The sequence below is a fragment of the Malurus melanocephalus genome, unplaced genomic scaffold, assembly GCF_030028575.1.
Source record: "Malurus melanocephalus ecotype Western Australia unplaced genomic scaffold, MMel_1.1 scaffold_3, whole genome shotgun sequence".
Lineage (NCBI taxonomy): Eukaryota > Metazoa > Chordata > Aves > Passeriformes > Maluridae > Malurus > Malurus melanocephalus.
The window spans coordinates 1,327,768-1,354,449 of record NW_026623235.1 but is presented as its reverse complement, the minus strand read 5'-3'; the positions used below and the strand labels follow the sequence as shown (position 1 = coordinate 1,354,449).

The following is a 26,682-nucleotide window of genomic DNA, read 5'->3' as shown; positions in this document are numbered from 1 at the left end:
AGCTTGCATTATAATAATGTGTACATGGGACAATAAAAACAATCAAAGGACAGGTAATATGTATACTTCAAAGTCATTTTCTATCCTTAACATCACATGAAAACTAGTTTTCCAAAATCATTAGTATATCACTTAAAATATTTATTTACAGATTTTTACCAACTAGAATACAGTAAAAAGTTTAATAACTGCCTCCTGCTCAAACGTCTGTTAAATTTCTGAAAAGAAACTGACAGTTTCAAATAGTTGATTTTTTAATTCAGCAATTCATTCAAACTACACTTTTGATATGAACAGTCATTTCAAAGTGAAAAGCATTTGCCTTTATATCTGCAAAATACAATGCCAGCTGCATTTTCTTTCTTTACATCTGTTTCACTAAATCTGACAGTCTCTTGCATACACTTTTTGTTTGTAATGCATCCGTGCCTTGTCATAAAATTGCACAACTTTATTAGTCTTCTAAGTAAGAGCAATAAGAACAAGATGTGATCTCTTTGGATCACAGAGAGCTTTTATCCTCTATGTGACACATTTTTCCCCCTTGCTGCTCATTTTTGACACTCTTGTCACTTGTCAGAAATTGGTCTGGAGTGCACATTGCTCAGATGCAGCAATCCAGAGAGGCCCTACTGACGTATAGACGGGCACTCCTATGTATCTCTGTGCAGAAGTACATGTAAAAATACATCTATGGATATTCACAAAGATGCTCTTATATATAGTTACATGTCTGGATGTAAAGAAAAGTTATTCTATAAATGAAATTATGAAATAAATCTTTGTAGTATACTGAAAGAAAAAATTATTTAAACTACTATTATGGTTTTTTCTTAGACTTTATTATTTTTCACATAATTTAAATTTGAATCTGAGTCATTAATACAGTAGCTTTTTAAAGATTTATTCTAGTTTTGGCAATCCTTGTTCTGCTGCTTCTGCTTGCAAATTTTCAGCTGCACTTTCTTAAGACAAGATGATAATTTTTTGAAATATACACTTTTAAAACCTTAGCCAAAATGACTTTCCAATATGATTAAAAATAAAAAAAAAAAAAAACCCTCCTATTTTGCCCAGTTCTTTACATTTCAGCTTTGTCATGAAAAACACATACTTTTTCTCACCTTTATTAGTGCAAATACCAAAACTTCCACAATATATGTAGTTATTTGAAAGATTTTTAATTTCTTTGTCATGGAAATTTATGATACATGTCTAGAACCTCTAAATAACTTCTGGGTTTGCRGAGCAGTTCCCTTTTAATCTTCCTACCTTCCTGTATCTTCTCTCTTGCAATATTGGATGGGAGTGAGGTGCTGCATGCCATGACTTGTATGCTTAAGGGTTCCTGTGCCAAGGAGACAGAGATACGAAAAGGAGATCTACAGAAAAAGCAGATAAAAATAACTATTAACTTTCATGCTTTCAGCATGCAAAAAAACTTTTACATATATTCTTACATTATTGTGAATGAATATTTTAAAGTGTTTATTCCTGTTCTACAGGCATAGCTAAGATAGGTAATCTGTTGRTATTCCATTACAAATCAGTGTATTTTTAGGCTCAATTGAAATGACAGAAGTGAGAAATGACAGTGCCATTCTTCATTGTAATGAAGTGTTTCTCATGAAGCTTAATTATGAGTATTTAAATGTGAGAGGTGCTGATAGCAAACTACTGATTGGAGCACTAGTCACATTTGTCTGTTGAGAATATACTRTGCAGCAGGAAATCCTGACACTGCACTAAGTTTATAGGAGTGTCTCTTAGAAACAAAGATGCGTGCTGTAAATATTCAGACAGTTTTATCTTTTCAAACAAGACCTCTTAAAAAAAAAAAAAATAGTACCTCCCATGTTAAAACTTGTTTTGCTCCTGTCTCCTTGTGAGTCCTCAATAAGAATAGACATCACATAGGAATCAAGACATCCAGGTTAATTAAACAATAGTGATCAGTTAAGTAGGAAAGAACATTGAAAGGGTCTTACATGAGCACAGAGTATTTCTTATTCAGTTTCTGTAGTTCAGTTTCCTATTGTTTTCTCACGCCAGGGGAAAAAGAGTATGTAAATATATCAGATACGCTGAGCATCAGGAGGAAAGATATTGAAGGAAAAATTGATGTATGCATCAGATTTATAAATTATATTTAACTTGACCAGTTTTTSAGCCAAATGATCAAGCAAAGGCATTGAACATAATCTCCCCTTCAAATTTGTTTCAGTTCATCTCAAAAATGGTTCTTAACATTTTCTTTCTTAGGTAATTATTCATTTTTTAATCTTCATATTTTTCTGCTGTTTGTGGTAGGGCCTATAGTCCAAGTACTTATGAGAGGATTTCTTTTATGTCTTTGGAGATTCAATTTAATTTCAGCTTGACTTTACTGGCCTTATAGTTGCATTACTTTTATAAGGTCTGTGGCTTTTTATCCGTTTGGTCTCAAGTATGCTTTTGATATAGGTGCTAASAAAGCAGAGCAAGAATAAATAATGTTTCCAAGAACCTTCTGTGTTGTATGGATTACTGAAAATTTAARAAAAAAGTACTGTAAAGAGCGAGTTATTGCCTAGTAGCTTTCCAGCACCATGTCATTGTGAGTTCATGTGGGAACTTACAAAACCCAAAATTTTCAGTTTTCCTGCTTCTAAGATTATCCCACTTCATTTCTGTAGCTTCCTATCCCTTTAGTTGTGTGCTCTTTTATATATTATTTAGTGGAAGAAGAACATCAGTAAAAGAAAACACATGTTTTGTAGGTTTAATTTATCTTCTTGTCTTTAGCCAGACTGCCTTAGATCTTTAGGCTCAGACTCGTGGGACATAAATAGTGAAATATTGAGTTCTTCAGTACACTGGCTTTACTCGTGCAGTTCTTTGAAAGGATTTCACAAAGTGGAATTAGGCATCCAAGTAAATCAGAGAGAGAATTAAGAATATCTGAAGGGTCCTTGTAAGATTCTGCTGGTAATTGTTGCTTTTAAATACTGAAAAGGTTTTTCGATAGTCCATCGAAGTCCAATATAAAACAATATGATTGATCTAAAGTCTGTCATGGCAAGAAAGAGATAAACCACTGTCAAAATACCAAACAGGTGTTTGGAATTGCTGATACCATCTAAAACAAGACAAGCAGGGAGATATCTAGCAGCACTATCACACTGAGCTTTTCCTTGACAGGGACAAAACACATGCTGTATTTAAACAAGTGTTTTATTTTTTTTCTAGTGCTTTCTAAAAAAGATTTTTAGTTGTGGGTTCTTTTTCTCGTAACTTGTGCCACTGCTTTGGACTCACTTTTAGTCTCAGCTGGCACAAAGCCAGTGGATTCAAGAATCAAATAATTCTATCCCTGGTAATAGATGATTGTAAAGTAGGAACTCAAGAGTGTGATTCTTTGATAAAACAAAGTACCTGATGTGCCATTTGTGCYGAATGGATCAACATACGCTCCATATAATTTACTTAATTATTCAAAAAAGAAAAGTAATTTTGTGTTATCAAATAGTATATGCAAGTAATATTAATTTTTATTAACAACCCATGTGCCTCTGGCTTTGTTTCTGCAATACAAATTAGCTCTAGGAGTTTAAATTTATTTCTCATCTTGATAAGACACTAACTTGATTTTTTTTTATTGTATAAATTATATGGGATATTATTGTATTGATATTTAAAAATAGATATATGGAGAAAAAAAATGATAGTCAGGAATGGTGCATTGTTTAAAAACATGGGTTTACTGAATTTGTTTTAACTGTCTCTTTAAATTTGTGCCTCTGTGTGTTTACTCAATTCCAGATTTCAGACTGAACTCAATTATGATGTTTTGGAAGTTCATGATGGACCAAATTTATTATCTCCACTTCTGGGATCTTACAATGGTACACAGGTCCCACAATTTCTGTTTAGCAGTAGCAATTTCATGTATCTTCTCTTTACAACTGATAACAGTCGTTCTAACAATGGATTCAAAATTCACTATGAAAGTAAGTAATTCTAAACTGTATTATTTGATTTCCCCTCCCCTTCAGTGCTTACCCTTGTCATATACAGATGTAATCTTGRGTAAATTCCTGTTATTTCTCAATCTGAGAAAGATTTAGCAATGTTAAACTGAAAAAAAGTATTTTTTATTTATTTGATGTCATTTATGTRCTGCTCTGTGCTTTAAGAGTCAAAAGATGAGACTGAGAAGCAAATACCTTTATTCTGGAAGCTGCTTTTATGTCTTATATTCTTATATTTTATACAATACATTTTTGTGTGTGTAAGACACCATGAGATCAGGAAGATTATGAAAATATATGAAAATCACTGAATTAGTGTTCTGGTTAATATATCTGCAGCTCTAACTAAGGGTAGGGGGAAATGCAGTTTACATAATSACCTAAAAATCAAGAAATGTAATTGCTTGATTATGGATTTTTAGGGTTCTCAAAACCTGCTTATTTGATATGTTTTAGATACAGATTTTTTTTGTCCTTATTAAAGTTGCATATACTATGCTGCAGAAAGTATCTGTAAGATTTCATACTTAATGGATTATTAAAATTAATCTAAGTTGAAATATTGTAATTCAATTTGAATTTTGTCTTTCTATATATCAATTTCCTTGTAATAATTCCTATTAGTATGAGAAATAATATTTTTACTGTAATCTTCATCTGATTTGCTTAGTGAGGGTTGTAAGCACATTGTTTGTCAATTCCTGTTTGATGCTTCTGCTTTACCAATATTTTGGTACCAAAAATACCAAAAATTTAATTATACTGATATTGAAAAACATGCATGGAGTTGATGTTGCCAGATAAAAYTTGGATTGATTTGAACTCCAGTGAATGTTAAATTCATGCTTTTTATTGAAAAAAAATGTCTGTTATTATACCAAAATTATTATTTGAATAATAATTATTAATGAATGCTGTCCCAGCATTCATTCTCAAGCTTCCCTTTTTATCATCTACATTATGAAAAAGTGATAATTTTTTTTAAGATCTTATCCATTGTGATGTTTGAAGAGAGGCTGTCTTAACACATCAGGAAAACTAGATTATTATTGCCAGCAGTGAACATTAAATTTTTAGAACTGAATGATGTTCAATAGTAGAAACAATTCTTTGGGAAAGTTAACAGCAAAAGGAGGAAATCTTATTCCAAATAATTAACCGTTTCAAGTAAGTGAATTTGGAAGGARAACCTGAAATTTCTTTATAAATAAATTCTTGAATTTCATTATAAAATTCCATTTTTTTATTAAAATTGATTCACGCCCCACAGTTCTCCTTACACTAGTGGAGRATAAAAGCTAAATTTATACTGTCAGACAACATTGATAATATATGTTCTTGCCATTTATATGCAAAATAAACAATTTTTAGTAGTTGCTTTTTTGTTTAATAGCCCCTTTTTATACACAGAGGTCTAGTACTCATTTTATTTTTGCTTAATTCTTACTGGTTTCTCATCTTSTATTATCCAGTGAAATCCACTTATATTTTCCTTTTTGGGAGTAATAATTATAATTATCATGGTCTCCTAATCATCATTTCTCCTCCCTTCAGATATTGTATTGAAAGCTGCAATCTTTTATATGTTCTTAACTTTTATGSTAATTATAGCTTTCTACACTGAATTTCTTTGTAACGAAGGATATTTTATGATTTCTGTGTAGGAATGAAAGAAATAATACCCATTAAAAATCTTAAGCTGAATACTTCTTATAATTTACTAACTTGGTATTATTCATAGAGAGTTGGTTTTTTTTTTTTTYCTGATTATTTTGTACTGAGCTCTTTTATATGAGCTTTTTATATGAACATCTCACTGGGAAATAATTGAAAATTTTTAATTTTTTAGCCCACACTGAAATTCCCTTTATAAAGTCAACTTCTCTTTTTTCTGCTATTCTTTATCTTCTCAATGTCTTACATACAATAACACWAGGTATGAGTGTGATTTATGTAAATAATTTATCTATGTAAGTATTTCAAATATCAGTAGCAAAAGAAATGAAAATAATTTCAGCTTTGCTAAGACATTTTGTGCTAGGAAACTTAAACACTGAAAATCAGAATTCTGAGTGATGATCAAAGCTTTTCAATATCAGCATCAGGTATGAAATCACTTGATGTTACTGACATAGGATCAAACTAAATGTCCTGTAAATTATGTGATATTTTTCTTGGTTTTCTCTGMAACAGGTGTAGGAATCAAATTGTTATCCATAACTTCTTATAAATGTAACATGGAGAAGAAGAGTGGAAAGAGAATTCACTCTAAATGCRTGATAATAAACCATGAAGCCTTCACCTCCACTCACATCACAACCAATTACTTAAATTAATTTTAAAAACTTATGTCTTATTTAACTTTCTATTTTCTTTTCTTTCTGTTCTCTTTATTTATTTATTTTATTTTTTTATTTTTTTTTTTAAATCTAGGTGTAACTGTTAATACTTACTCTTGTTTGGATCCTGGCATACCTGTGCATGGACGTCGTTATGGACATGACTTTTCTATAGGTTCCACTGTCTCATTTAGTTGTGATCCAGGTTATAGGCTGAGCCATGAAGAGCCTTTACTATGTGAAAAAAATCACTGGTGGAGTCACCCACTCCCAACTTGTGATGGTAAGGATGAACAGATTTAACACAGAGTACTTTTATTAGTCAAAATGACTTAGATGCCAGAGCCTGTAMAATCTATATTTTTAGGAAAGAAAAAGAAGAGTTGGAGGAAATAAATGTCATATATCTTTGTGATGAGACATATAATCATAAAAACAGAGAATGATATCTMGGTGTTTAGTCCTGCAGATTAAATATATGTCTGCCTGAATTTATGTAACTGTGAACTGATTCCAAGGTTTATGTATATCTGGTTGTAAAGCACTTATTACAGCCTACAAATATTTGTGTTTGGGTGTCCACCTATGAACAAAGAAAACATGAGAGGAAGTTTATTTACACCTGACTCAAAAACTGCTTTTTCTCCTGTTTCACGATGATCACCATGTTTCTAACTTGTTAGTAGGGCTTGAAATCTTTCAGTCACTGTGGGAATTTATTAAGCCACATTATCTCTGATGATTAAGCATCTGATTGTTAAACCAGACAAAAGTGGGATCAGGTAACAGGTTTCTACCATATCATTAAATCTTAAAAATTACCAATATTTTAAGTCATCTCTTGTAATCTGAATTGTTYGTTTTAGTGTTTTCCCAGTTGGGGTGATACCAATTATGCATAATATTGAGAAAGTTGATTCTATGTTCATTATGTTATGTTATTTGAGATGCTTACATCTTAAAACAATTTCCCTCCTTGGAGCATGACACATGTTAAAAATATTTTTAGGAATAATGTAACCMTTTGATTCTAGGGTACTACTGTTTGACCAAAGAAAATCTCTTGAGCTTTTATGAACTACAGAATGTACACGATAGTGTATTTTTATAATAACAGTTCCTAGTGTCTCAGGACCCTCAGAAAAAAAAAAAAAAATCTGAATGAAGACTGATGAAGAAGCTCTCAGAACCATGTGTGATTTGCCATATGGAAACCCATTTGTTTCACCGTATTACTTTAAAAAAAAGTAGTGACTTCCTTGGACTTCAGATTGTTTAATTCGGAAATGCTTTGGGTTTCTATATTTCAGTAAGTTGAAAGTGTCAGTATGTGATAATACTCAAAATCTCTGGTGTTTGAAAGGGGTGTGAATAATCACTTTTCTGAAATTGGCCCTTTAGTTCTGCAAGATTTTTCTAAAAGATCTATCTCAGTCAAGTTCTTGCAATGAGGAATTGCAGGGTTCCCACAGTTTGCAGTCAAGGGGACTATATTTTGCTGAATAGGCTGTAAAACTGAGATGTGTTTTTTCATAGTGATAGGCATTAAATGATAACCATGTAAAACAAACAATATTAACACACTCCCTATGAATACTGTGCTCTGTTGTATAATAAACTTACATACTATGATAAATTTATTTTTAAAGATGCTGAACTAGCTTGCAATTCATTAAGTAAATGAGATTTCTTTTTCTCCAGAGCACATTGCTAAATGGCAATTGTCCATTCAATAAATATGCTCTAAAKGTAGGATTGAGTACATTTATTCTACTAAATTTAATCAGTTTATGGTTGATATAATTTTAATTTCATTGCTGAATTTCTTCGGTGGAATGTTTTTTAAACAATCCAGAGTCCTTGCACCCCAGGGAAAAAAAAAAGGGCATTTGCTAAATGGGCTGTTCTTTGCATAAACTGCAAATATGGGTTTGTATTAATCATGCCGCTAATAAACACATCAGTCACTATTACTGTTCATTCAATATGTTACTCTGATGGTTTCTGAGGAGAATTCTTTTTTGGTTATTCTTTTTTATAGTTGCATTTTTWTTWWTTTTTTTTTTAATAATTACATCATGTAGTGATGTGGAAACAAACCATGATAATTGTGCAGCCAGGTCATGACAACTCATTAGTGTGTGCGATTTGGAGGAGTACAAAAGGAAAAATTTTAGACTTCTTAAAGCAAATTCTTTCTCAAAGTAGAACATGGTGTTGACTGAAACTGTGTTCTTGGAAGGAGTGTAAACTAATTTTTTTCATGATGTGTTTGTATTTTGCACAGTTAAACATCACAAAAGAAAGAGATAAAATGAGTTTTACTGAGAAAGTGCTGCTTGTATTACATTTATACCATTCCCATTTACCAGCTRCATATCATTCACTTTTTACCTGTATATCAAGAAAGTCCTGAATTTCTTGACTATAATCTCCACTCAGCACTTAACTAAAAAGACTAAATTATGTGTTATAATGTCCTTTCTATATGAATACTGTAAGAGAATTTTGCTTTTAAGCTTTGACTATGTGGGAGGAAACCTATTCTACCCAGTATATGAATTGCTGTATTAATCCCATCGATAATCACAGGAAAAGGAATGTAAAAGTTAGATACTTAATTAAGAGTCTAAAGTGCTCTATATTCCCTTCATCATAATATGAAATTGAATCCTAATAGATAATTCTTATTCATTATTTGAATTAAAAAAAAAAAAATCGTCATTCCAACTGATCTTAATTTACTTAAGAAAATTAAAAAATAGAATGAAAACAATTCAAGCAAGATAAAAAACCTTTTATGTTTATGTTGGAAATCCATAGATGTCCAAATGAATCAGCAAATATGACTTACACAGTTCATGAGGAACATATTCAGAGTAATGCTGAGGTGTTATGACACAGACTAAAAAATCTACTTCAAATATTCCGTGTGGTAGAGGCCAGAATTGGAWGTGGAGAACAGGTCTGGTCTATTTTAAATTTAAATAAGACAGCAAAAATACAAGTTTGTATTGTGAGTAATCTAGGCTACACTAGTTTCTGTTAAATTAATCTCTCGTGAAATATAACTCAAGTACAAGGTTTCTTTCCTGAAGCTGAATATGTTAATTTAATGTCCATATTGTTATTTATTTACCCCTACTGAACTACATCCCATTTTAAGATACATTACATTTTCTATAATTAGGAAAGACAAATGATAAAGTTTCTTGGTCTATGAAGCACAGTATATAAGATTCAAACTCTAATTCACCATTTCAATAATTTTACACTCTATTTTATTTGTCACTTTTTATTATCCAGTTGCAGAATAAATGAAAATCATCTTCAAATTATACTTTCAGTTGGAAGTCAGAGTCAATTAGGCAAATTAATGTAATGAGACCTCTGTGTTTGTGCACATATATATTTGTATTTAGAGTTAGAGCTACACCAACATATTTCCATATAAATAATTTCTTTGCAGTTTTTTCTAAACTAGCATATGTTGTTAGTCTTCTTCAATGAAAACTAATTGTTATTACTAATCAATTATAATTGTGTTTTCTCTTCCCATTACCTCTGAAAACCAAGTAGTTTTCAATTATTTGTACTTACAACAAACTGAATTTATTGAAAAAGACTTTTTTTTTTTTTTGTGAAAGTTTTGCTTGTTAAGATTATTTTATCTTTCCTGAGAAAACTGAGATATATCATTGCATGTTGACATCTGAGTTGTGGTTGGTGATCTATGGGTAGTCTTTTGAAAAATCTTTACATAAGAAAATGATAGGTGATAGAAAATGTGAAAAATATTAATTTCACAGTTATCACCATCTTCAATCAGGCTAAAAAAGTAAAACACTTTAGGTTTTGGGTATCTTTTTACTGAATTACTAGTCAACACTATTGAAACACATGGAAAAATACATTTATATATATCTGTATCTATTTATATATATATATCTTTATTATTTTGTCTTGATTTACTAAAATAACTCATACAATCATGTTTTCTGTCATTTTTGGATATGGGGTCCCCCTTCTTCTCACATCCAGATTTCTTGACATTTCATATTACTATGCTCTTCATAACTCTGAGACTGATTTGTGTTACATCAAAATGAAGTAGTTTTAAACAGATAGTAAATTGTATTTGTAGACCTCAGGTGACAGTGAACATGATTAGTGGTTGTTGAGTTTTATTGCATGGTACAAAAAGCAAAATTTAAGAGGGTTTTCTGTGAATAAATGTTAAGCTAGCTCCCCTGCAGGAAGAGAACATGCAAACTGACTTCTGCAGTAAAATATAGATATGTTAGAACCACAACAGAGGGGGTGTGAGAATAAAATGGAAAAAAAATAAATCCAAAATTAACCAAATATGAACAAAACTTTCATTATCTATTGTGTTGTAGCAATATGTTTCTGTAGCATAGCTGCTGTGATAAGACAGCTAAGTACTTACAATTGTTTATGCAGGGGTGGTAGAGATAAAAAACATATCTTACTGAAGTAGATTAAAAAAAAAAAAAGTCCCATTACTGATCCAAAATGATAGATTCTTATGTGGTTCCCCAACCTTTTCAAGTGAGACCCCAAAGGGAATGGAACATAATGACAGTTAAGCAGAAGATCAAATGGGTAAAACCAGACCATGAATAAATTTAGGCTAGAAATTCTAAGACTAATTCTAGTATTACAATATTGATTTCCTGTAACAGTTTTCTAGTAGCTTGAAATGTGGCCTGAAGTGGGATTTTGCTATGAATGATACAAGTCAAGTGTTTTTCTTACAATTATTCATGTGTTTTAGGGATGAAGCATGGCTCATGTCTGCCGCTGAGACACTTAGTAGTAGCCTGACTAAAGGTTCTGAAATTGTTCGGGCAAAAAGTATTTTTAAAACATGTGTTGTGCCATTATCTATGCTAGGTTTTCTTGCTGTCATTTTTTGGTGATTGATCATGTTACTGAGAAAAATGAATGCAATGAAAGAAATACAATAAAGGAAAGTCTACSTAATGAACCCAATATTGTAAGAATTTATTTCAGCTGAACATCTGAAGGAGTCACAAAGTCCACTATTAAATTAGAATCTTCATTCATTGTTATCCCAAACTTTCTTCTTAAATTATTATATCATTTCTGATCACCATCGTGTTGTAGAGGTGCTTCATACTGTACTTCCAGGTACCTATCTGTATTTCATAAGGTTATTTATAAATTTTGTTCTCTTTAATTTTTGTTTCTTTATTYTTTTTCTTATTGTTTTGTGTTTAGTTTTGGGGTTTTAATTTCTTTTTTAAATTTTGTTTCTTGCTATTTGGAAAACATAGAAATGCAGGCACATCTTGACTCAGCTTCTCTGATAGCATAAAGCCTGAAATTTTTAATTATTGTGTTAACATAATATTCCATTTTCCGCATTTGGAATCAAAAATAGTGCTTCAGTTGTTTGCTTAAGTATTCATTCTACTTTTCCTCTTTCCTGCCTTCCATCTCTGTATAATCAGATGAAATGAAAGAAAAGTAGAATTTGGAAATATGTGTGTTTATCCCTTGCTGTAGTTATTGTTATGTGCCTCTGTTTTCCTTTGTGCTTTAAAAAGCAGTCAGATTCTAGTAGTGATATTGCATGCTTGGGCTGTTTGCCATCTTATCAGGGCCAGTTGCACATTTACTATTTCAGATTTGTCAACTTGGCTTTATTTTCTAAAAGGCTGGTCCCTGATGCCTTTTCTTGCCATCTGCTAGCCTTCACAGAGTTACGCTGAGGGCCTGATGCCATGCCATAGATGTTTTGTCACTATTTGCATTCCTGAAAGGTTTTCCAAACACCCCCTGTAAAATATATTATTTGTTTAGTCAATAACTCATGATTATAAAAACTGACTGTATCTTCTTATTTAATGGTTGGAGTAGACACCATCAGAAGCTCCAATAACATGCTGTCCCTGCCCTGACTGTGTTTTGCTAATGTCTAAATATAGCAATATCAGATGATAAGGTGACCGTGTTTGCCTTCACCCTCTCTTCATCAGAGAAGTGAGGAGGAAAATTAATATGGAAGGAGGTTATTTGCCTATGGCAACAATGAAGAGATTGGACAATTGTGGTCCTAGAATGTATTTTTTCAGCCTGTGATACTGGATTTGCAAATTTCCATCTTACAACTAGGCCAGCAAAGGCTAGAAAGTTGGCAGGAGAAATAGCACATACAAAACAATCATGAGGCTATCCAGACCAGTATGTATGCTTAAAACAGAAACACAGTCAGTYAGAATGATCAAACAAATTTTAGTTAATCGAGATAGGGCAATCTTCATCCTAGGGTATAGGATGAAGTTCCATTTCTGATCTACAAAAAAATGTAATTAAATTTATACTTCTCTTTGTTTAGTTCCCTGATGATAGTGATGGTATACAGTGCCATAACTTCATTACAAAAAAATAACTGGTCTTTATTAAAACATTTCACAATGCTAATGAAATGTCTGGAAAACATGTGTATTTCATTGACACAAATGTTTGCTTAGATATGTCATGAGACAGAAGGTACATTCTGCATATTCTCTTGATTCCCTGTGTGGTTTGTCCTCAAATCAGTTATGAATGTGCATCTACAAGCAGAAAATTGTGATATGTCAATATATTGATTCTCAAGTAGCAAAGGCTTAATGGGTGTAAATTTCATCATTTACTCCATCAGTGGATAGCAGAATTTGCCATAGGTAGCATAAATGTCAAGATATWGCAGAAGAAACAGCATCATACAACAAATTAGCTGAAGTATTTTTGTGTTTTACCTGAAGTATACAGATGTTTGAGCACATACTGAAAGGCCAAACTTCTCCCCCCTTTACAATTCGTACTGTTGAGTGCTGCATTAGCAGTTGCTCCTGGTGATACAGGAGGGGTAGGAGCAGGTTAAACCAGCAAGTGCARTGGAGCAGCATCTCTCAGAAAGAGGTGTTGCTCCTCCAGCCTGTGTCAGGCTCCTTCCCTCACTCCCATGGCTGTGGCAGCAGGATGGAAAGCACAAACACCAGCAACAAATGGGTAACAGCTTATAAAACAAGGAKAAGAGGGTTTGATATTTGTATCGATTGGAATTACAGACATGTAGCTGCCATTTACATCTCTCCAAAACTGCCTTTCAAAACCTTTAACATCTGCTAAAGAAGAGAAGAATTTGTGTTCATTACTTTGGAAGGACTGCTTGTATGGAGAACTGCAGTCAACTCTAGGAGAACTGTCTAGATTATCTGACCTGAATCTGATGACAGTAGTTCACTGTCTTTCTTTATTCTAAAATATTTTGACAAAATAATTTTGGTAGTGCATATAATTAGGCTAAGAAAGATAAAATAAATAGAAGCTTTTAATCTTGAGAAAAAGAAGAATGGAACTACTCGTTTGTTTATAATGCACTTCTGAGATAATCTSTACTCAGAGAACTATGATGTAATAATGTTCTTGGTAATGAATTTTAAAAGCTTTTATTGATATAGGATAATTCTGAGGTACAAGTCTCTTCCTTACTACAAATTATTTGATTTATGTTGTATTTCRAAATCCCGGAATGGAAAAATAACCATTAAGCTGTAAATTATGAATATATTTTTGCCAGTGTTGTAATGMCTAAATTTTTGTATTTTGATTAGTTCAAGCTGTAATTTAATTTTTGTATTGGTCAATTACTGGTTACTTTTATAAAGTTGCTAATGAAACTATAGAWATGCTTATTTCTTATATTGGAACCTATCATTATCACTAATATTATAAACACATAGCCAATAATTATATACAAGAAACCATGTCAACCCTCTCTGCACAAATATTTTAAGTTAATAATTCTTCAATAGTGACATCCACTATTTTAACTCTCCAACCTTGGTTTCTGCTTAAGTGATATTGTTTGGCTCTGTATTCTATGYCTTCATTTCTCTGCTGAACTTAATGACTTCTTCAGAGTCTCCAGAAAACATGAAAAACCAGCTAAGAAAACTTGATTTTGATTTTCTTATGCCTATTAAACACATATTAATTAGTCATTGATTGAATTTTTTTAATATTATATAAAATGGTCTGTAGTTATATCTGAAATTGCTARATTGTTTAAGCAACTATTTTTAAGTAATTTTAAAGCCTGAATTTTTTAGCTTTGTTTTCTCATATTTTCACTTACCTGTAGGTTTTCTATTCTTAATATTCTTCTTCTTTTTCTTATTATTATTTTCTTTGTTTCTAGCTTTATGTGGTGGAGATGTTAGAGGGCCTAGTGGAACCATTTTATCCCCAGGTTATCCTGATCTATATCCAAATTCACTGAATTGCACGTGGACTGTGGATGTTACCCATGGAAAAGGTAAATAAATCCTTCTTTTGTTTGTTTTTTTTTTTTTTTTTTTTTTTTTTTTTTTTTTTTTTTTTTTTTTTTGTAGCATGGAGGTCCTGTATTCACTGCTCTAGAAATAGACCTAGGTTAGCAGCAAAGCACTTGGATTTGCATTGCTGATTTTCAGGTTTAATTTTCTTGTAGTAAGTCCTAGAATTCCAAAAGTGGACTAGTCCCTTACACTTCCTACAAAATGGAAACTCAGTGAGAAGGAATTATTTAATGACTGATCATGGAGGCTGAAGGAAAGAAGGCTTTTAAGGAGGAGGTAGTTATTTATTGAAGGCGGATTTCAGGAAAAAAGTGTAATACTGAGTTTAACTCTTCTCTGAGAGGTTAAATACTGCTTAGGACACAAATGGAAGCTGGTATTTCCAGGTAGCAAAGTTTTCTAGAAATAATGTGTCCTAGTTGCTTTTGAATGAAAAGTTTGTTGCTAGATGAAATGGATCATACTGTTAGATTTTTGTTGGTGTTTTATATTAAATATGGGAGCCACTGCACAGTATTCTTGTATTATGAGTGGAAAGAGCTAGAGAGGTATAAGATTGCATTTTAGGGGAAGGAGACAGAGACAGATGTTGTAAGAGAAATTGAACAGAAATAGAATAAGCTGGTAAGAACTCAAAAAGGAGAATTATACTGTGATACTGGAAAGGATGCAGAAAAAGAATGAAGGGGAGAAGAAGGAAGACAAGTTCAATTCTGAATTTCATCAATGTTCTCTGTAAGGGAATGAAAAATGTGGCAAAGTATGCTGATGGTGTATTCCTCTAAGAAAGAGTTATTGATAATATAAAAATACGACTTCACATACAGAGAATTGTGCTGATCTTTGATCCCCTTATTCTATTTTGTACAAATAGTGTGATAGTTCCTCATCTAGATGTTAAATCACTCTGACTGGTTGTACCATTTAAAACTCCTTAAAGCGTTGAAGTGGCAAAGTGTATCTCTCAGAATTATTGCTCCAGCTGTTCCATAGTCTCTCTTACTATTAAGTGATGCCATTGTGTCAATGTAATTTGATTCTAAATATCCACAGCGAGAAAGCCTCCTGAACTTACTGGTCCTACATCACATGTTACATTTGCCCTCATTACCTCTAGGGATGATTCACTGCTTTTAGAGTTGTGGGGATATAAGGGAGTATGGGTCTTTTGCTCTTCTGGATAAGCAAGAAAGACTAATAGAAACTGTAAGGAAACTGTTAGACCTACAATCATTTATCTTGCACTCTGTGTGAGAAGTCATTGGATAACAGTGCAAGCTTTATAATCTGAGAATTCAAGGCAAGTAGCAGAGGTGGATAAGAGTTTAGCTTCATGGAGTAATACATGACTGAAAATTATGTGAATTCTATAGTAAAAATGAGGTCAGATTTTTCAGGATCCTTACCACACTTTTCAGGATTGTTGAAATATGTTTTATTAACATTTTCATTTTTCTTAAATTAAAAATGGGATTATGAGGAAAAGTACTTGAGAAGTTTTGTATTGGGTTTTTTAATTTTTTTTTGTTTGTTTTCTTTTTTAGAAAATGAAGTCATTTTTGGGATTTATCTTTTTGCTTAAAACCTCAGCTAGAGAAGTACTTAAAAGTTGGAATAAATAGAATCTGAAATTCTTGATGTTAAAACATTTTGTGTGAGGCTGTTAAAAAAATGCACTATATATAACGAGACTCCTGAGAAAACAAATCTACAGAAATAAAATATACAGGGGAAGACATAGTACAAATASGGATATTTATAAGCACATATACACTGATACATATGCACACAGATATTTATACAATCACATTGTTGTCTGATTCAATGTCGTGCAGTTTCACWGTCTTGGGACAGAGTAGCTGGAAAGCTGCTCAGTGGAAAAAGRCCTGGGGGTGCTGGTTGACAGTGGCTGAACATGATCCAGCAGTGAGCCCAGGTGGCCAACTAGGGCAGTGGCATTGTGGGCTGGATCAGAAATGGTGTGGCCAGCAGGACCAGGGCAGTGATTGTACCTCTGCACTCAGCACTGGTGAGTGGACTTCAAGTCCTGTGTCCAGTTCTGAGGCCCTCAGTACAAGAAAGGCACTGGGGTGCTGGAGTATGTCCAAAGATTGGATATTAGGAAAAAAAAAAAATTCTTCATGGAAGTAGTTAGCGCAGCACTGGAACAGACTGGCTAGGAAAGACATCCCTGGAGGTGTTTAAAAAACATGTTGGTTTGGYACTTAAATACATGGTTTAGTGGTGGACTTGGAAGTGCTGGATTAGTGATTGGTCTCAATGATCTCAGAGGTCTTTTCCAACCYAAATGACCTATGGTTCTGTAAGTTTTATCATATGGAAATGTTATTATGGAAGAACATTAAGTATGAATGCAATCTTGCAATTTGACTTGGACATTTTGATTTATGCTGCTCAAAGAGCTGCTGAAAAAAACTGTAGAGTGAGGATTTGCTCTGAGTAGGAAATCATGTGTGAGGTTCTCATATTTTCTACTTGTTGGCAAAAAGCTATTAATTCTTTAAGGTCTTCCTGTTATACTGCATGAGGAAGATAGCTCTCCTTTTATGACAACAAGTCACAGGCTTACTCAATTTAAATTTCTAGCAGTAAAGTTCTATGTCACAGTGAGCTAGTGAATTAGGTCGCTTCTGTATTTAATGAAAAAATGCCTGTATCTTCAGAATATGAATCATCAGCCCCTGAAAAGGTTTCTGAGGTAGATGGAATGAACTCTCCTCTGAAGGCACCTGTTTATCATCTGATGTCCAGGGGCTTCATACAGTCCCCATAAGAAGAGCCTATGGAGAGACTGAGTGACTAAGGTTTTAGATAGTTACCATTTAGAAAAATTAATCCCAGACACATAATAAGTTATTTTAATGAGAGGGAGGGGAAAAAAAAAAACAAACCAACAACTTTGTTCTGGGTATCTCATTTTCTGTTCTATTTTRTGTCTATATAGTGTAATTTTAATTTCAGAATCTCGAGGAATATCTTCTACTGGCCACTAACCAGTGAGACAATTTTTACTTTAGACTTTGGAGCTTTATTTTGCACAAAGTTTTGTAGTTTCATGTCACACTGCCAAGAATAAGAATATAACTTTAGCTCCAGAATGCTGTGAGGTACTTTTCTATACACACATCTGTATGTTACAATTTCATACTGCTATTACATAAGAAGAAGTAATTCAATCAATTGATTTTGTTATGATGTATATTTTATATCTGGACATGATGTATTGCTAGGAAAAGCAGTTTCTGTGTTTGCATATACTGTTTTAAATAACAATATTGCAATATAAAGATACTTGTTTTTAATTTTACTCTTCAAGTGTATCTAGAGTTTTGGAATTCTTCATCTGTGTTCATGTGGTCCAGCGTTATGATTCTTGAATGTCCATTTAAACTTGATATAATTTTCTTCTATTTTTTTTTTTTAATTTATTAACTAGATAATGGAAAATTTGTTTTTAATGTAGTTATGTGTCTATTAATTACTATTACGAAGAGAAAAAGGAATACCTATTGACAATAATTATTGCATTGTCTGTGATTAGAATGCAACATAAATATATGGTGAAATTAAACTTGTGAAGTATCAGTGGTATGTTTTAAAATATTTATTATTAGATCAGTTAATTTATCCATCCCTCAACAGTCTGGATTGTAACATTGAAAAGTGACATTTTATAGTGTTATGTCTTCCTATCTTCATTTCTGATTTTAAATATTCCCTTATGAAAAAAGGGGCATATGAGGCAGAATGAGAAGGAATCTACCTGAACWTATCTTTTAAAATTCTTCCCCAGAGAAGACACAATCTGTCACACAGAATATATTAATGCGATTAGAATATTTTCTGAAGAAAACTAAATTGTACAGCTATTGCTGGAATATACCTTGGGGTTTTGCTTAGAAATGTCATGGCAATCTGGAAAATTGATTGAAACATTCCCTTGAGTTAAACCTTTAGTCTGATGTTTGAACAATACTCAGTGAAGCTCAGCTGTGATTCACAGGAATTTCATTATTTTGGGTTACTACCATAAAATTCTCTTTGGCATTTCTTTTCTGATTTTGTTGTTTCAGTATACATGCATGCACAAAATTGGCCAAAATTAATTTGGCGTGCAGGAAATGCAACAAATATGAGCTGAATTTTGGTCTTATTCTGGATATATCACATGGGGTTTTTAAGAGGTCTTTTTGTAACAAACAAAAAAAAAAATAAAAAAAAAAAAAAAAAAAAAAAAAGCCCAGACTTTAAAAAATTTGTTAATTCCAAAACTAAATTTATATACATTAATTCAAAATATATGCAACCCAACCTCAATTCCAGAATTCTGTGTGTGATTTTTGCCACTGTATTCTCACACAGCCTGGGAGAATAAAAAGGATCATCAAAATAGATTAATGGCTTTGCTCATGTAATTAGTAAATGCAATTTTTTTTAAAAGGCAGAATAAATCTTTTGGATTATTTGTTTTTTACCATAAGCATAAAATAAAATTCCATCCAGTAATTTCTAGATCAGTGGTACTAAGTAAGAATGTGTTTTTCTGGATCCAGAGGAAGTGTGTGATGTGCATAGAGTTAKAAAAGAAGGAGTTATCTACTTGAAAAAGCTGAATGCTTTTCCAGTCTCTTTAAAGGGAATTAAAAGACAGAGGTCTCCAGGATTCAGGGTTTTCTTCTGGTTGCTCCCATCTGTATGTCCAGCTGATGGCAAGACGAAGCATGTGCTCCAAAGGTGCCAATATGAACATACATTTATATGGCTGGTCACACAGATGAGCAAGGACAGAGGCAAATATCTTATTGGCACATGTGGAAACACCAACAGCACTGAAACAGACATGAACACCACAGGCAACTAAATCCCATTTCTCCATCTGAGTTGAGGAGAAAAGGAGTTTGCTAGAAGTGACAGACACACACACACATACATGTGCTCCCCCTTCCATATCCTGACCCAGGAGTTGGACTCCGGATCCTSCTGGGATCTGCCTGCTCTGTGACCAATGGCCCCTTTCCCAGTTGTACCCTGATCTCACACTGCTCTCCAGACAATCCATACTAATGTTCACTTGTGGTCACCCATGTGCTCACTCACCCTCTGGACAGAAGACATACTTGCACAACACTCAGGGATAGAGTTTTTAAATAATAGAGGACAGGCTGCAGTGTTTAAGTGCAGGTACTGGTGAGAGAGGCTTAACCCTCTCTCTTTTCCCATACTTTTTTCTCTCTTACCTAGCATTTATCAAGTAAGAATCCCTTTTCTTATCTTCTTTTTGCCCAAAAAATCACACAAAAAGTGTTGACATCTCCAACTGCCATTTTAAAAAAAAATCTCATCTTCAGTTCTACATAATCTCATAAATTCCCTTCAGTACTCCAGAGTAAATTTCTAATTTTCATGAGACCTAAGATAATTTATAATTAGTTACTAAGTTCTGATTTAACTGCTTTAAGATTACAGTGATGCATTTAATTTACCATCAGTCAGAAACATAAGAATTCTCGTCTTTGTTAGTATCTCAAATTAATCCTGCTCATTAAAGSTAATGCCTGTGTGTATATCATTCATTACTTCTCTCATTTCTTGTCTTTGCTTCCTGTACTAAAAACTCCTTGACCATATTCATAAACCAAGTGTCCTTGCATTCCAGATGCCTTTACAAACTGTATTTCTTAGGTGAACTTGAGTTGCATTAAACATAACTGTTTAATGCTATTCAGACAACCTCAGGAATATTATATAAAAACAAACAAACAAACAAACAAACAAACAAAACAAAAACCCAAACAATAGCAGACAACTGTACTTGAGAGCTTCTAAAGTTGACAGAGCCTGAATCATTGGTTTATAACGTATAAAACTGAAATGGTATTACACTAGAGGTATCAGTAATCACTTAAGCTAGCTAATGGATTCTTCTGTTTATTTTTTCTTGGCTTTTCTGTGCATTCTACATAAAGATTGTGATCTAACTCTTAGTTWAAAATGCRGAACTGATTTGTTTGTCTTGATATTTTAATTGTTTTAGTTGCTATTTTGTTCCAGGATATATCTTCCTTTCTAGATGTGTAGTTTATATATAATGATAGGCAAAAAAATCATATTGTTGATGTATGTCACATCTTATTAGGAGACGTCTCCTTTTTTGGGAGGACTTGCTGCTGCTACTGTATGTGCCATTAGCATTTAATATCAGATATTTTATAATCTTTCCTTTCACTGCTGCTGTGAAAGTATACTGGTGACTGTAAGAAATAAGGTTTACCTTTGGTGTTCTGCCAGAAACAGTTTGCAGTTTTGAGCATACATAGTGCAACATTGCATTTTATACAAAAAAAAATGGAAGCATATGTCTTTGAATTACATAAATCAGATGTCCATATTTTGCAGCTAAGGGCAAAGGTGAAATGTGATTTTAAAATAAAACCTGCTGCAAAGATTTTTTAATTCTAAAAACAGGAAAGGCACTATTTTTTAGAAAAAATGACTTATCTTCATTTTCCAAAAGATGGTTCGTAATGAGATGCATGAATTTTTGGTTACATGTATGTTAATAGGGTGATGCATAAATCTAATTTTACTCTTTCTAACAGGCGTTCAGTTCACCTTCTACACCTTTCATTTGGAGGATCATCATGACTACTTATTAATAACAGAGAATGGCAGTTTCACACAGCCATTGGCACGTCTGACTGGCTCAGAGCTTCCTTCACCAATCAATGCTGGTCTCTATGGAAATTTCAGGGCTCAGTTGCGCTTTATTTCAGATTTCTCAATATCATATGAAGGATTTAATATTTCTTTCTCTGGTAAGGAAATACCTGTAGTAAATGGCTCCTGAAAAAGTTGCTTTTTGGKTTTTTTTTTTGTTCTATACATTATATAAAAGAAAATGACCCAGAGTTATTTTGATGAATGTATATACTGAAATTGTATTATATAAATTGTTTCCTAAGCACAATAATTTCAGAGTAAGCAAATCTCTGTGCCTCCATGGAGGCAGAGGACACATTTGTGTTACATAGTAATAAGATGGCAGTAAACTGTAAGACACGTTATCAGGTGAGGGGAGAAAACAGAACTAGTCTAATTTCAGTTAGTGAGATTCCAGATGAGCTCAAGTGTCAGTGGTAGTCACTTAGATATTTATGACTYTTAGAAGACAGATAAATCATGTTATATTATGCATCTTTAAAACATTGTGCATGTATTAATTTGTCTTACTTTTTGAAATAGTATAATTATCAATTTAACATTCACACATTTTGTTTTAAAATCTGATGCCTTTATTGATAGTCAAGAGGAAATATACAGAAATTACTAGACTGCAAGATWACATATATGACTGGTAGAGAACATGTTGTTCTCATGAAAGCTGACTTGCTCTTGTTTTCAGAATATAATCTTGAACCTTGTGAAGATCCTGGGATCCCACAATTTGGTAACAGAATAGGATTTAATTTTGGAGTTGGAGATATTCTGACATTCTCCTGTTCATCTGGATATCGTTTAGAAGGAGCTTCAGAGGTTATTTGTCTTGGTGGTGGACGACGAGTATGGAGTGCACCTCTGCCAAGGTGTGTGGGTACGTGGTCAGCTGCTTTCATTTGCTTGTATGTGTAGTCATTGTCCATGGACTTGCAGATTTACAGCATGGAAAAGCATGGTAATACACCTCTTTTTAATGTACTTTCATATTCTCCATATCTCCTTAGTCAACCTTTTTAACCTTTTTTTTTTTAATATATTTAGTATTATAGCTATCAGTGGACTTCATGGTCTGTAGCTGAAAGCAATTCAAATTGAGGGCACAATGCTTACTCTTCTTATTTTGCTTAATAGGTTAGGAAATCTAGGTATAACTTTAAATAAGCATGTACCAGTTCAGATGGCTACTAATTGATTTTTTTTTATTTTTTTTTTTTTTTGGTCAATGCAAGCTTCCAAGTGATACCTGTATTATAAAATTGTAGTTAGAGCACTTAGACCAGATTTATTTCATAAGACTAGGTCCATACATAGTACAGTCAGCTTGGGCATCCTATGTGAGAACCATATCCTMAAAATATCCTTAGAACAGTTATTCTGGTTTTAAAATGATAGCTAAGATAACAGAAGAAGCACTTTCCGATGTTTCCTACCTAGCTCTATCCACCCGCTGTAGAGGTAGCTTATGTGTGTAGCTTTGACAAGAAATTTAGCTTTAACTGGCAAAAGAATTTTGGTTGAGCTGAATTCTTCCTAAATTTGGTTTTCAGWCCTGTTGAGAACAGTTAAAACAGTAAGATTTCTAAAAAGTAGGATAGCTGCTTAAGGGTCTGCATTATTTTTGTTTAGGAGTATATATTACTGAAAGTTATTAGAGTATATGTACTATATGCAAAGGTTTATACATGAAAACATCTGTATCAATGTGCATTAAGAATACTTTTCTTTCATATTAAATTGTATGTTAATAAAACACAAATGTCTTTCAGCTGTTGACTGCATAGTAACTGTGGATTGATTGTGTGTTTCCTCTTACTTGTTGTTAGTTACGGTATCAAWTTTTTTAAGTCCTAACTATGACTACCTTGTTATAAGAACAATTATTAATTTAGCTTGTGCATAAGCAACATTTATATATGTACCTACAGAAGAGATGATTTAGAAGCTGAGTCAGAGTAATGGATGAATACAAGTTATTTTAGTGTCGGGGTTGATACATTTTTAACCATAAGAATAATAATGAATGTGTGSACAGTTGAGAAGACAGGTTAAATTTCAGTAATAAATTTCTGGAAGTGTTAATATACTGAAAATGAATTGGTAAATTATCAGCAAAAACAAACATCCACAGCAGCATAAATAAATTAAAAAAAAAAAAAATAAAAAAAGCTTTATAGCTTTCATGACATAGAAAAATCATGTTTAAGTTTGTTTGTTGAGGAAATCTGAAGCACAAGGAATATTTTTTTTTTCAAGTCAAAATGCCTTCTCCTTGCTTTTGAAAATAAAAGATAGCCTTCACTAGAATGACTTAATTAGCAATTTTCCTCCCCTAAGTATCTAGCCTTTTGTGCTTTATTTCTATGCGATAATAATGAAATTCAAACAAGATAAGAGTAGAAATTCCCGTTGACCACTTACATTGGACTCAAAATTTATGTATTGTTACTGGTGTTCATGTTTGGCAGTTGTTGTAAAAATGATTTAATGTTTTTGATGTCATGTGCACCTTCACATGTACACAATATCAATTGGGAATTAGCCACTGCTCATAGTATTTGTGTTCAACTTGTCAACACAAGACTAAAATGCAAGACAGATAAAGTAGATGAGGTTTGATGGAAGGATAAGCATCCCTTTCTGGATACAGCAAAGGACAATTTGTTGAGTCTTGAAACAGAGTAGCCAATCATTATCAGTTCTAAATCAAATCATTTGCCAGAGAATTCAAAGCTGTCTTTTCCTTTTCTTATTTAGAAACTGGATAAATAATTGTTACTTATGAATTAATATTATTAATCTATGAAGATGGGATTTTTTTTTCCAAACAATTTAAGACTTAAGAAATATATATATATTTTTTTTTAAATTAAGGATTATTAAATAGAAAAGTAATGTTAAATACGTAACAAATTTCTGTACTGAATTTTCAAAACTGAATTTCTCAAATGATGCTATTATCTACGTTTAGTAGGGCTTGATGTGCTGGAACAACTATTATAACAAGATTTTTCTAAAAGAGCATTAAGATTTTCCTTATTTCTGTACACCATATGATGCAGCACTTTTTGGAGTAGATGTCTGTAGTCACTGGGCAACACGGTTCAATGGTATTTGAAACTTTGATATGTTGTCTAGTCTGTTTTGGTTAACAAATCTAAAGCACACTCTACAAATGAGCTACAACAGAGCCAACAGTATAAACTATTAATAAATGGATGTATCCGATGATGACAGAAAAGCATCCATAATCTTTAAATTGCTTGCTTTAATTTTTTCCATGGACAGTGAAAAGACAGTTGCTTTTTGACTCTAAGTAATAGATACCTTTAAAAAAAGAAACAAAACAAAACAAAACAAACAAACAAACAAAAAAAAACCAAACTTGGAGTAAGTATGAATGCTTGTTCATTTTTGGCTTTTCATGAAAGTAAACACTAAGCTCTGGGTCATCCTAAGCAATCAACATTTTCATCAGTGTGATAGGGGTTTGACTCCAGCTTACAATACAGAGCAGAGGAATCATCTTAAGTTTGTGAATATGGAGTTGTTTCCGTAGGGTTGTAGTGCCTCGGAAATGTTCTGATACATTTGGAGTTCAGATATCTCTGCCTAGTTCACTTCATAATTTTAAATACCATAGATAGTTTACAAGAATTTTCCTGTAACTGTGCTACAGATAGGAACAAAGAAGAGTGATTATTGCTTTAAAGGGAAAAATAATAGATAAAATTAAACTTTTAGAATCAATAATGGAATGAAGATGATTAAAGACCTGTCATTCCTTAGTTTCATAATTTGTTTTTCATGCTATATTCAAATAATAACCAAAAGCAGTGTTCATATTCAGCACACACATTGCTTTTTTGGAATTGTTTTTATTTTCAAATGGACAAAGTTGTCTCTATAACACCAGGATTATTTCTTTTCTCTCTTTTCTCTCCCCTGCCCTCTTCCACTTTGCTTTTCCATTCCTTGTAAGGCTGTCATGTCCAAATTTAAAGACGCTAATTGTTTTTATGTGTAGGTWAAATAATCTGTGTCTTCACAGCTTCCCAACCATTTTCCAGTCTTATCCTCTGGTTTTCCTAGGGTCATACAGTTTATTTCCAGACTGCTAAACCTTCACTGGAAGACATTGACGTTAAAACTTTTTTTCTTYGGTGCTACTTTTACTTACCTTTCTGCTTATGTAATTTCCTGTTCATTCTCWGTAGGTGCTAAACAGTCTTTAATTCTGGACATACAGATACCTGAGAAATGATGCCCCTTTCAATTACAAAAATCAGACAAAAAACCCATAAAAATTCTACAGGCAATCTCGTTAATTTCTGTCATTTTGCATACTTTTCATATAATATTGTACATGAATTTTTGCTGGTAGAGATTTTTGCCAAAGCGTTCACTGATATGGCTTCTTTGCCAAGCTTAAGTTAAGGTGCTTTTCAAAGAACACCAAGAACAGACATTTCAGAAATGTGTGAAAGTTTATAATGTGTGAGACAAAAAATAAATTCAGTGTTGACGGAATTTGGTATGCATAAATATGGAACCAAAGAAATGAAGGTTCTACCACAGATATATCTGTAGTAAGTTCCTTGATAAGCAGGAGAGCCATTAGCTACCTCTGCACAACTTATGGTATATGCCATTAGTCTTGCTGCATCTGCAGAGTTCTATCCATTTCTGTACATACAAAGCATTTAAGATAAAGGCTGGTTTTAATATATTTTGCTTGAAAAACAGTCATTTTGCTAGTTTTGAGATTTTTTTTTTATATGTGAAATGTTTGGGCAGCATGAATTCTGATTTTAAGCATTGTGATATCCACTTGTAAACGTCAATGATTCTTCTCAGAGTAAATGAATCCTAAACTTTCTTCTGTTTGTCAGAAGTAAATCTATTTCCTTAAATATATTTTCTGTCGTGTGAATATGTTATATGTGTGTTATTTTCTTCAGGGATAAGATTCCTGAAAAAAGCAAAATACAGTCATTGAGGTCTCGCCATGTTAGTATAACAGTATTATAATGTGACAAGAAGTTTCCTAGTATTTCTTATGTGTTTCAATATTTTGCATCAAGTTTTAACTGTTCCTGTTCTCCATGTCAAAATTTTTATTACGTTCCAGCAGTTTCAGCAGTTCTTGATTTATTTTGTGTAGGGTTTGTTGTTGTTTTTTTTTTTGGTTTTTTTNTTTTGTTGTTATTGTAGGGAATTTTT

At 32.6% G+C, this 26,682-nt stretch overlaps 1 protein-coding gene across 3 annotated transcripts in view; it reads left to right on the top strand.

Moving 5' to 3' along the window:
- The window catches only part of CSMD3 (CUB and Sushi multiple domains 3), a 575,335-nt gene that overhangs the window by 341,864 nt on the left and 206,789 nt on the right, over positions 1 to 26,682 (top strand). For all 3 annotated transcript variants that reach the window (XM_057367689.1, XM_057367683.1, XM_057367675.1), the window contains 5 exons: positions 3,802 to 3,989; positions 6,444 to 6,632; positions 14,586 to 14,702; positions 21,345 to 21,560; positions 22,148 to 22,336. In XM_057367689.1, the coding sequence (XP_057223672.1) occupies positions 3,802 to 3,989; positions 6,444 to 6,632; positions 14,586 to 14,702; positions 21,345 to 21,560; positions 22,148 to 22,336 (899 nt within the window). The remainder of the gene's footprint in view (positions 1 to 3,801; positions 3,990 to 6,443; positions 6,633 to 14,585; positions 14,703 to 21,344; positions 21,561 to 22,147; positions 22,337 to 26,682) is intronic.